Below are 12,808 nucleotides of genomic sequence, written 5' to 3'. Positions count from 1 at the left end.
GCCTAGGGTGAAAGTGCGAAGACCAATCGAATAGTAAGACAAGTTTTGACCGATCGCCCTAGGCAAGCTTGTATGAAGAAAGGGACCCTATGGGTCATATGGAAATACATGAAAAATCGGCTAAGTCCCAAAATTGGGATGTCTGAACTACACTAAAAAGTTACCACATCAAGCAAGGCAAAGTACCTAGGTGAACCCTAGGAAGAAACACGGACCAAGTCAGATGGCCTAAGTCAAGAGTACAAGTGACCTAGGCAAAGTTGTATGGCGCTAAGGACCATGAAAAATCGGGTTAGTGTAGTTAAGACAGGGGAGGTTTCAGGGTCGGCTGGACCTCCTTATTTCGGGTTTTGGCCTCCTCAAGAAGACAGACCTAGGCGAACTGCCTAGGGTGAAAGTGCGAAGACCAATCGAATAGTAAGACAAGTTTTGACCGATCGCCCTAGGCAAGCTTGTATGAAGAAAGGGACCCTATGGGTCATATGGAAATACATGAAAAATCGGCTAAGTCCCAAAATTAGGATGTCTGAACTACACTAAAAAGTTACCACATCAAGCAAGGCAAAGTACCTAGGTGAACCCTAGGAAGAAACACGGACCAAGTCAGATGGCCTAAGTCAAGAGTACAAGTGACCTAGGCAAAGTTGTATGGCGCTGAGGACCCTGAAAAATCGGGTTAGTGTAGTTCAGACAGGGGAGGTTTCTGGGTCGGCTGAACCTCCTTATTTCGGGTTTTGGCCTCCTCAAGAAGACAGACCTAGGCAAAGTGCCTAGGGTGAAAGTGCGAAGACCAATCGAATAGTAAGACAAGTTTTGACCGATCGCCCTAGGCAAGCTTGTATGAAGAAAGGGACCCTATGGGTCATATGGAAATATACGAAAAATCGGCTAAGTCCCGAAATTGGGATGTCTGAACTACACTAAAAAGTTACCACATCAAGCAAGGCAAAGTACCTAGGTGAACCCTAGGAAGAAACACGGACCAAGTCGGATGGCCTAAGTCAAGAGTACAAGTGACCTAGGCAAAGTTGTATGGCGCTGAGGACCCTGAAAAATCGGGTTAGTGTAGTTCAGACAGGGGAGGTTTCAGGGTCGGCCGAACCTCCTTATTTCGGGTTTTGGCCTCCTCAAGAAGACAGACCTAGGCGAACTGCCTAGGGTGAAAGTGCGAAGACCAATCGAATAGTAAGACAAGTTTTGACCGATCGCCCTAGGCAAGCTTGTATGAAGAAAGGGACCCTATGGGTCATATGGAAATATACGAAAAATCGGCTAAGTCCCAAAATTGGGATGTCAGAACTACACTATAAAGTTACCACATCAAGCAAGGCAAAGTACCTAGGTGAACCCTAGGAAGAAACACGGACCAAGTCGGATGGCCTAAGTCAAGAGTACAAGTGACCTAGGCAAAGTTGTATGGCGCTGAGGACCCTGAAAAATCGGGTTAGTGTAGTTCAGACAGGGGAGGTTTCAGGGTCGGCCGAACCTCCTTATTTCGGGTTTTGGCCTCCTCAAGAAGACAGACCTAGGCGAACTGCCTAGGGTGAAAGTGCGAAGACCAATCGAATAGTAAGACAAGTTTTGACCGATCGCCCTAGGCAAGCTTGTATGAAGAAAGGGACCCTACGGGTCATATGGAAATACATGAAAAATCGGCTAAGTCCCAAAATTGGGATGTCTGAACTACACTAAAAAGTTACCACAGCAAGCAAGGCAAAGTACCTAGGTGAACCCTAGGAAGAAACACGGACCAAGTCAGATGGCCTAAGTCAAGAGTACAAGTGACCTAGGCAAAGTTGTATGGCGCTGAGGACCCTGAAAAATCGGGTTAGTGTAGTTAAGACAGGGGAGGTTTCAGGGTCGGCTGGACCTCCTTATATCGGGTTTTGGCCTCCTCAAGAAGACAGACCTAGGCGAACTGCCTAGGGTGAAAGTGCGAAGACCAATCGAATAGTAAGACAAGTTTTGACCGATCGCCCTAGGCAAGCTTGTATGAAGAAAGGGACCCTACGGGTCATATGGAAATACATGAAAAATCGGCTAAGTCCCAAAATTGGGATGTCAGAACTACACTATAAAGTTACCACATTAGCAAGGCAGACTTGTATGAAGAACGGGACCCTGGTGAAAGTAGCAAATATCCCAAACCGAACATGAATATTATACACACAAGAGTACAAACATAAAGGAACACGGACCAAGCGTACCGAGAGAATTGGTACTACAGAGCCCTCGTGGTTCTACACAAAGACTTTATGTTAGGGGTTCAAGCCCCATGGTACTCAAACGGTGACAGTAGCAAATATCCCAAATCGAACATGAATATTATACACACAAGAGTACGAACATAAAGGAACACGGACCAAGCGTACCGAGAGAATCGGTACTATAGAGCCCTCGTGGTTCTACACAAAGACTTTATGTTCGGGGTTCACACCCCAAATCGAACGTGGAATTTACTTTCTGATGGTCATGCGGTCGTCCAAAGGGGTCTAGTATCCTGGGATGACAAGCATCACGGGCACAGCTCGTATCAAAACAGTCGAAGAGGCCCGCGAAAGCTTGCTTTCCATGGCTATGCGATGCACAAATTGAGTTTACTCACCGTAGTATAAAACGAACGAACCGAACCTATCCGAGTAGGGATAATGGGCGCAGTAACATACTTCTGTGACCCAGCGAGAGTTGAACGAGGTGACATGAACTGTCAGTGGCTTATATCAGATGGGATACATACATGAGATTGCTTTCAAATCTACACTCGAAAACCTAACCAAGTAAAAGCGAACGTGGGAAGGATTCGAAACCGGTCACGAAATCTTAAGCTGGAAAGAGTCATCACTATGGATACATATTATGCGAAACCAATCAAGTGCTCAGTACTGATCCAAAACCTAAGAGCACTAGTGAACACCTTATTCTCACCCTAGTTCACATCCAAGTGATCGACCACGTGTGTGAAGCAAAGACCAATCGAATTCCTCAATGAACCGAACACTATGAACAAATGGCCAAAAACGTTATAACTATCCAAACATCCTACTATCTAGCGAAAGTCATCACGATGGAACCATACAATGATCTTAACCTATAGCGCTCACCTATTCCTACCCAGAGTGCAAGTGAACAGATTGCCCACCCTTACCCAGTTCACAACCACGTGATCGACTAACATACCGAGGTTACCACAAGTCAAAGTTATACGTTTACAAGCGCAAGACCAATCGAAAACCCCGAAAGCAATCTCGACCCAAAATGTATTATCCGTGAGTGTAGTCGAGTCTCGTACTCGTCATCTGTAATCGTCGGATAGAATATCCAGTACACGGTTGTCTTTCCAAATGAAATCTACATACAGAACTCGCTCTTGGCAAATGGGTGGCAATGGCGCAATCAGGAGCGAGTTCCCGTCCGGGTGCCAAGTGATTGTCAAATGTCTGGGGGAAAGCAACCATATATTGATTTGTCTGTTAGTGTACTGGGTGTTTGAGGTATGTAGTATCCACGCTTGGTTGGGTGTGTCAGAGGACCATGGATGCGTTCACAACCCCAATTGGGGTACATCGGGAATGATTTTGTGGAACCGATGTGCCCGGCACACACTAAGTTTTGTTGCAAGTTAATAGTGTGCCATGTCCGGGGGGGTTGTGATTAAACTCTGGTGAATTGCGTACTGTGGTGATTGGGGTATGAAAGCCCCGCAGTTGCAATGATCGGACGCGCCTAGCGTGTCCTTTAGTTGATGGTAGGGAAATGAAGGCCCTTGTCAGCTCACCTAAGTATTCATGGAAGTTTGGCATAAGGTCGCTGTGGTAGGGGTATGAAGGCCCCGTCAGCGCATGCACAATCGGGCGCACGAGCGCTTAGCGGAGTCGAATGCCGCTCAAGTGCCTGTCCGGTGCATCGGGTGTGTGTGTGATACGAGGGCAATGAGGTTCGCACGGGGGCTCGCCTCCCGTGTGCTACCGGACTTGACAACATATAGAACGTGGTGTTTGCTCCTCCGGGTGCAATGGGACAATGAACATTCGAACGCAAAGTCGGAATTCTGGTTGATCCTACCAGTAATATACGCTCGTCTCAAAGGTTAAGCCATGCATGTCTAAGTACAAACAGATTTAATGTGAAACCGCATAAGGCTCAGTATAACAGCTATAATTTACGAGATCATCAACCTAGTTACTTGGATAACTGTGGAAAATCTAGAGCTAATACATGCAACATGCCAGGACCCTCGCGGGAACTGGTGCACTTATTAGTCAAACCAATCGCGGGTTCTCCGTGTCATTGAGTTGAAGTCTGGATAATGATGCTGATCGTATGGTCTCGCACCGACGACAGATCTCGCAAATATCTGCCCTATCAACTATGGATGGTAGTATAGAGGACTACCATGGTTGCAACGGGTAACGGGGAATCAGGGTTCGATTCCGGAGAGGGAGCCTGAGAAATGGCTACCACATCCAAGGAAGGCAGCAGGCGCGTAAATTACCCAATCCCGGGACGGGGAGGTAGTGACGAGAAATAACAATATGAAACTCTTTAATGATGTTTCATAATTGGAATGAGTAGAGCATAAATCCTTCTACGAGGATCAAGTGGAGGGCAAGTCTGGTGCCAGCAGCCGCGGTAATTCCAGCTCCACTAGCGTATATTAAAATTGTTGCGGTTAAAACGTTCGAAGTTGATACTTGTCCAACACAGTCCGGCTCCGCCGACCCGGTCAACCCGTGGTCGGTGGGCCAAGTCGGAATCTGGTTGCGACTCAATGGTGTGGTAGGGCACCAAGTCTGTGTCATGGTGTGCCCTTCAACGGGTGCAAGTGTAACATAGAGCTCGACCGCTCACGTTTACCTTGAACAAATTAGAGTGCTTAAAGCAGGGTGCCCAAACGCCCTAGAATAATCTTGCATGGAATAATGGAATACGACCTTGGTCTAATCTTTCATTGGTTTGTACTCAGACCGGAGGTAATGATTAACAGAAGTAGTTGGGGACACTAGTATTACGGCGCGAGAGGTGAAATTCGTAGACCGTCGTAAGACTAACTAAAGCGAAGGCATTTGTCAAGGATGCTTTCTTTAATCAAGAACGAAAGTTAGAGGATCGAAGGCGATTAGATACCGCCCTAGTTCTAACCGTAAACGATGCCAACTAGCAATTGGGAGACGCTACAACCAGGTGCTCTCAGTAGCTTCCGGGAAACCAAAGTCAGGTTCCGGGGGAAGTATGGTTGCAAAGTTGAAACTTAAAGGAATTGACGGAAGGGCACCACAATGAAATGGAGCTTGCGGTTCAATTTGACTCAACACGGGAAAACTTACCAGGTCCGAACTTATGGAGGTGAGACAGATTAATAGCTCTTTCTCAAATTTAAGGGTAGTGGTGCATGGCCGTTCTTAGTTCGTGGATTGATTTGTCTGGTTAATTCCGATAACGAACGTGACTCACATATGCTAACTAGAACGCAGTCAGCGTTAATGCGTCGATGCCGATTGGAACGGGTTAGGACCTTTCGGTGGAGTATGACCTGACACCTTCGCTGTTCGTGTGCGCAAGTGCACTTACGGTACGCTGCTTAGCAGGACAATTTGTGTTTAGCAAAATGAGATCGAGCGATAACAGGTCCGTGATGCCCTTAGATGTTCTGGGCTACACGCGTGCTACAATGTGGGTAGCAGCGTGTCTCCTATTCCGAGAGGAACGGGAAATCACTCAAATACTCACTTAGTAGGGATTATGGATTGCAATGGTCCATATGAACTCGGAACTTCTAGTAAGTGCTGGTCATCAGCCAGCGTTGAATACGTCCCTGCCCTTTGTACACACCGCCCGTCGCTACTACCGATGGATTATTTAGTGAGGTCTTTGGAGATGATCGTTCGCTGGATCCTCGTGAACCGCGTCTGCTTTATCGAAGTTGACCGAACTTGATGATTTAGAGGAAGTAAAAGTCGTAACAAGGTTTCCGTAGGTGAACCTGCGGAAGGATCATTAGTGGCCAAGTGATCCTTCCAGAAGTCCGAACCTGCGGGTTGAGACTTCGGCACAAGTTGCCATATGATAATTGACGAAACACTATAGAAGTCCGAACCTGCGGGTTGAGACTTCGGCACAAGTTGCCATATGATAATTGACGAAACACTATAGAAGTCCGAACCTGCGGGTTGAGACTTAGGCACACGTTGCCTTATACATGACTTCGAACAAATACACAAGTCCGAACCTGCGGGTTGAGACTTAGGCACAAGTTGCCTTATACATGACTTCGAACAAATACACAAGTCCGAACCTGCGGGTTGAGACTTAGGCACAAGTTGCCATATGAAAGTTGACGAAACACTAACAAGTCCGAACCTGCGAGTTGAGACTTAGGCACACGTTGCCTTATACATGACTTCGAACAAATACACAAGTCCGAACTTGCGGGTTGAGACTTAGGCACAAGTTGCCTTATACATACATTGGCCAAATAAACAGAAGTCCGAACCTGCGGGTTGAGACTTAGGCACAAGTTGCCATATTATATTCGATCAAACACTAAGTAGTCCGAACCTGCGGGTTGAGACTCAAGACCGTAACAAGATGTCACTATACAAGTCCGAACCTAAGGGTTGAGACTTAATGCGATCTAGATACCAAGTTGACATCCAATACCTGTTGAGCAAAACCAAAGATTCCCTGTTCTCGAATGATTACACTATATAACAGGGAATCATGAAGAAATCAAGCAAGCGTGAAACAAAGTCATCACTTGGGCATGCTCGATAGCCAACCACATGACCTTAACCTAAGAGAGCATGCAAACCACATGATACCTATAAACGATTAACCCGCCCTAGTTCAATCGTTCACCAAGTGATGACTTCAGTATGGCTAAGAGAAAAACTTTTAAATGGGAAAAACTCTAAGTCCGAACCTCCGGGTTGAGACTTCCGCGTCGGAGGTGGGCGCACCTCCTATTCGAAAGATGGTGAATCAGGGGTGTTCGATCAGCAATGGTCGGATGCCCCGTCGTAGTCCAACTATGACTGATCAGGCAAAAATTGACATTCAAACACGTAAACAAAAACATAGGCAATTATGGCAATTACGGCCATAATTGATTTATAGGGCCGAACCCGTTACGTCAAAAAGGGGAACTAAAAGGGAGTTACAAAAAGGTTATAAAAGATAGTTGCAATAAAGCAAAACTCTCTCTTCCACCAAAAATCACCCGGGTAATTATAAAACGCAGCTGAAGCCATCCGAAACATACCCCGAAAGAAAACTCGCGCAAGAACATTGGTGCCGTGACCAGGATTCTTGAAATACGAACGTTGGTTAACTTTATCTTCGCGATTTCGGGCCGTTTTCATTGCGCGATACCATAAACGCTACGTACGCCGTTTTTCGATTCAAAATGCCCGCGGAACCCATCATCCTTTCGTCGAGAAGAGCGATCCTTCTCGTTTCACTCAGCCGTTACGAAAGCTTCGTTCGCGATTTTCAACAAGACCGTGATCTTGTTGAAGTAGAAGCCAGAATATCCAAGTTCGAAAGGTTATGTGAAGATCTTGAAAAGCTGCAGCAGGAGCTTGAAGACGGAGCTACAACCGAAGAGGAGGTCAAGCAAAATGAAGCTCTTCGCGCCGATTTCGAGCCTCGTTTGATACGGGTGGAAGCAGAACTGAAGGCAAAAAGACCCTCACAAGGCTCGTCATTTAATGCCACCGGTAATTCCTTGGCTGGTATTAAACTTCCGACCATATCACTGCCTCAGTTTCATGGGGATTACATGGAATGGCTTACGTTTCGGGACACGTTCGAGTGTCTGATTCACGACAACCGTGATCTTCCCGCCATCCAAAAGTTTCATTACTTGCGCGCAGCGATTAAGGGTGAAGCAGCACAAGTGATAGAAGCGATCACTATTAGCGCGGCAAATTACGAGATAGCGTGGCAGGCATTAACGGCGCGCTACTCCAACGAATATTTATTGAAAAAACGTCACTTGCAAGCACTGTTCACTATGACGCCCGCGAAAAGGGAAACCGCGACCGCACTGCACCTCTTAGTGGACGAGTTCGAACGGCACAAGAAAACCCTTGACCATCTTGGGGAAAGGACGGATACATGGGGTGTTTTGCTGGAACACTTGTTGTGCACCAAGTTGCCAACAAGCACACTGAGGGACTGGGAGGAGCACGCATCAAACGAAGAAAGCCCGACGTATGCTAGCCTGATTGTTTTCTTGCAGCGCCGTATGCGAGTGCTTGAAACGCTATCGGTGAACAAGGAGCAGGATGTCAGTTTTAGCGAAGCGCAACATCATACAAAACGGATGCCACCCACGCGGCTAGGAAGCTTTGCAGCGGCATCAAATGCTGTACGCAAATGCTCTCTGTGCGATTCAGAGCATTTTATTGCAAAGTGTTCCCGATTCATTGCATTGAGCCCGAACGAACGCCATCGCACCGTAATGAACGCACGATTATGTTTGAATTGCCTTCGAGACAATCACCGCGCCCGCGACTGCACTTCGCAGTACAAATGCCGCCACTGTAATTCACAACACCACACTATGTTGCACTCACACACGTCACAGGATCACTCTGCCGGAACATTCTCCACTGCCATGCCAGCTGCGAGCATTGGACCAGCCACTAACGATCACACGGCAAATCTTCAGCGAACTTTCGCAGCAGCAATGGAGCGAGCACCAACGCAGGTTTTGCTCCAAACTGCCATCATCAATATAGTTGATTCTTTCGGATTAGTTCATCCAGCTCGAGCACTTTTGGACAGTGCCTCGCAGCCTGATATGATAAGCAGTCAGCTCGCTCATCGACTGAGGCTAAAAAGAAAGAAGGTTAATGTTATGCTGCAGGGTGCAGGCCAATCTACCCGTCCGCTGAAAGAATCCGTTCACGCGAAGATTGCCTCACGAACGAAACAGTTTGAAGTGGGTGTCGAATTTTTGATTGTCGACAAGTTGATGGCTAATCTGCCGCTGCGGGACGTTAACACGACGAGCTGGAACATCCCGTCCGAGTTGATCCTAGCCGATCCAGAGTTCTACAAATCTTCGGCAATCGACATTATTCTTGGCGCTCGACATTATGCTGCTTTCTTCGAAGGTAGCGCCCAGCTCAAACTAGCACCTACCCTTCCAACTCTGCAGGAAAGCGTATTCGGATGGGTCGTCACTGGTTCGATTGGATCGCCAGAGCCTTCGGAAGGCACTTCTAATGTTGCTCACACGACAGCTGTAATTTGTATGACAACTCTAGAAGAATCCATCGAGCGGTTTTGGAAATCAGAAGAGTTATGGTTCAACGATGGCTACTCACCCGAAGAACGCCAATGTGAGGCTATTTACCGAAACACAACCCAGCGGGATCCATCGGGTCGATACATAGTTCGTCTTCCGAAGCAACCAGATTTCTTTGACAAACTTGGACTGTCAAGGGATATGGCTTTGAACCGCTTCATACTTCTCGAAAGAAGACTCCAACGTGATCCAGACCTAAAAGAAGAATACCACAAGTTCATGAAAGAGTACTTGGAACTGGGGCACATGACTCCCACGTCTCCAGCAGACAATGATCACGGGTATTACTTACCGCACCATCCCGTTTTGAAAGAATCTAGTACGACGACAAAGCTCCGGGTCGTTTTCGACGGATCAGCGAAGACATCTACTGGATATTCGCTAAACGATGCATTGCGTGTCGGTCCAGTAGTGCAAGACCAGTTGCTGGATATAATTCTTCGTTTTCGCACCTACAAAGTAGCGCTCGTTGGTGACATCGCGAAAATGTACAGGCAGATAGAAGTCCATCCTGATGACCGTCGGTTTCAACGCGTGTTGTTTCGATTCTCACCGGATGCTTCAGTGGAGACTTACGAGCTGAATACGGTGACCTACGGGCTTGCTCCATCTTCTTTTTTGGCTACGCGTACGTTGCTGCAGTTGGCCGAGGATGAAGGCACGAACTTTCCGCATGCTGCACAAGCTTTGGTTCAAAATTTCTACGTGGACGACTTCATCGGTGGTGCTGATTCAGAGGAGCAAGCAAAGCAGCTACGAGAGGAGCTCGATGAATTGTTAAAAAAGGGTGGATTCTCTCTGCGAAAATGGACCTCTAGTAAGTTGGCCGTGCTCTCTGGTTTGACGGAGGATCAGATCGGAACGCAGTCAACGCTTCAATTTATGCCCGACGAGAAGATAAAGGCACTCGGTATCGCTTGGGAGCCCGAAGCTGACGTTTTATCCTTCGAGTCGCGGATCGACGCCGACACTAGCTACCCCACAATGCGGTTAATATTCTCTGGCATCTCCCGAATGTTCGATCCGATAGGATTGATATCGCCGATCATCATTCGCGCTAAGTTGCTGATGCAGGAATTGTGGGTGCAGAAGCCTGGCTGGGATAATCCTGTTTCTGACAGCATCTATAAAAAGTGGACATCCATTAAATCCGACTGGCCAATTATTTCCGGTTATAAAAGTGATCGCTACGCTCTCTTACCTGATTCTCGCGTTCAGTTACATACGTTTTGTGATGCCTCTGAAGCCGCGTTCGGTGCATGTATTTACTCGCGTTGTGAAAACAAACAAGGACACGTACGAATCTCGCTATTAGCATCGAAGTCACGTTTAGCACCACTAAAACGGGTTACATTACCGCGATTAGAACTTAATGCAGCCGTTACAGGAGCGCATTTATACGATCGTGTGAAGCAGGCGATGGGACTCGAATCAGCGGAGTCATATTTTTGGTCCGACTCGACAGTTACGCTGCATTGGCTGAGTTCACCGCCCAACAATTGGAAAACGTATGTAGGCAATCGCGTCGCGGAGGTACAAGCCTACTCACATCTCCATCCCTGGAAACACATTGCGGGATGTTCGAATCCTGCTGACTTGGTATCACGAGGCGTGACCGCAGCAGATTTCGTGAAAAGTGCACTGTGGAGCAGCGGTCCAGAGTGGTTAATTCGTCCAGCGTCTGAATGGCCAAATTCAACACCAACGGTTGTGGATGGTGCCGAGCTAGAGATTCGTCAAGTGAGTGCAGCGGTTGCCGTCATCGAGACAGTGCATCCTTGGTTCGAGCGGTACTCATCATACACCAAGCTTCTACGCGTCATTGGGTATTGCCTTAGATTCGTGCGCAATGCTAAGGAGAAGTGCCGTACTCGCCGCGATCCATTGGAGCCCCCAGCGTCATCAACTATCACTCCGGACCTCATGGAAGCTGCTAAAACTGTGCTATGCAAGCTGGCACAGCAAGACGCATTTCCAACGGAGCTCGAGCGGTTGAGGAAGCGTGAGGTGGTTCCAAAGCGCTCACCACTTAGACGTCTGAGCCCGTTCATCGACAGCGAAGGAGTTATGAGAGTAGGAGGGCGCCTCAAGCTCTCACAACTGCCTTATCAATCGAAACATCCAATTCTTCTGCCCAAGAAGCACATCTTCGCACGCCGCATCGCAGAGCACCTTCATAGAGAACTCATACATGGTGGCGGAAGATTGCTGCTTTCCCAGATTCGCGAAGAATTTTGGCCACTCGACGGACGACATCTGGTGAAAAGCGTCGTTAGACACTGCTTACGATGCATTCGCCAACAGCCCATACTTGAGCAGCAACAAATCGGGCAGTTACCATCATTGCGGATCACACCGAATCGACCGTTCGCGACCATCGGAGTGGACTATGCTGGGCCGATCTACCTACGACCGATCCACAAACGAGCAGAGCCCGCCAAAGCATACCTCTGCGTATTTGTTTGCTTTGCTACGAAGGCTGTTCACCTGGAACTAGTGGGTGATTTGACCACTGCTGGTTTCCTAGCATCACTTCGACGGTTTGCATCGCGCCGAGGACGTCCGTCCCATATCTACTCGGACAACGGTAAAAACTTCGAAGGCGCAGCCCGGGAGCTTAGTGAGCTATTCGAGATGTTCCATGATGAGGAGCAAAGCAACATCATCGTTTCGACTTGTGCTGATATGGGCATCACTTGGCACTTCAGTCCACCAAGGGCTCCACACTTTGGCGGATTGTGGGAAGCTGCAGTGAAGACCGCCAAAAGACACCTGTTTCGCCAGCTGGGCAGCACGAGACTGCCTTATGAAGGATACATCACTGTGCTGCACCAAATAGAGGCAGCAATGAATTCGCGTCCGCTGTTACCTATGTCGGACGACCCCAACGATTTAGCCGCTTTAACACCTGCACATTTTCTTATAGGCACATCCATGAACGCCATCCCCGAGCCGGACTATTCAAACCGAAAGACGTACACCCTGAGCGAGTGGCAGAAGTGGCAACTGCTCGTCCAGCGCTTCTGGAAACATTGGGCCAGCGAGTATCTACAAGAGATGCAAAGGGATACGATGAAGACCTGCAGCAATTCAGATTTCGCACCTGGCAGACTGGCAATCCTGATGGACGAGGCTCTTCCTACAACACAATGGCCACTTGCGCGGATAGTTGAGACACACCCCGGCACGGATAGTTTGACGCGTGTGGTAACATTAAGAACTGCAAAGGGAATTTCGGTTAGGCCAATCGCATCCAAACATATGAATTTTTAAGAATTTATGAAAAATCGACTAAGTCCGAGTTGCCTTTAAGTAGGGATGCTGTATTAAGATGGGAGATCAAGAAGTTCAAGATTCATCTCCTTGCAGCATCCCATGCATCTCCCAGCATCCTAACATATGTTTTTCTTAGAATTTATGAAAAATCGACTAAGTCCGAGATGCCTTTAAGTAGGGATGCTGTATTAAGATGGGAGATGAAGAAGATCAAGATTC

General features: G+C 47.7%; 1 protein-coding gene across 1 annotated transcript; it reads left to right on the top strand.

Annotated features, from left to right (window-relative positions):
• Positions 1-7,402: 7,402 nt before the first annotated feature.
• LOC131269891 (uncharacterized) lies at positions 7,403-12,520 on the top strand (the record flags this gene model as incomplete). Its single annotated transcript, XM_058272378.1, has 2 exons — positions 7,403-8,287; positions 8,588-12,520. Coding segments are annotated over exons 1-2 (4,818 nt in total), but the record flags the coding sequence as incomplete, so codon positions are not given.
• Positions 12,521-12,808: the final 288 nt, after the last annotated feature.

Source organism: Anopheles coustani (genome assembly GCF_943734705.1).
Source record: "Anopheles coustani chromosome X unlocalized genomic scaffold, idAnoCousDA_361_x.2 X_unloc_104, whole genome shotgun sequence".
In the NCBI taxonomy this organism is placed as follows: domain Eukaryota; kingdom Metazoa; phylum Arthropoda; class Insecta; order Diptera; family Culicidae; genus Anopheles; species Anopheles coustani.
This window is presented reverse-complemented; position numbering and strand designations above follow the sequence as displayed.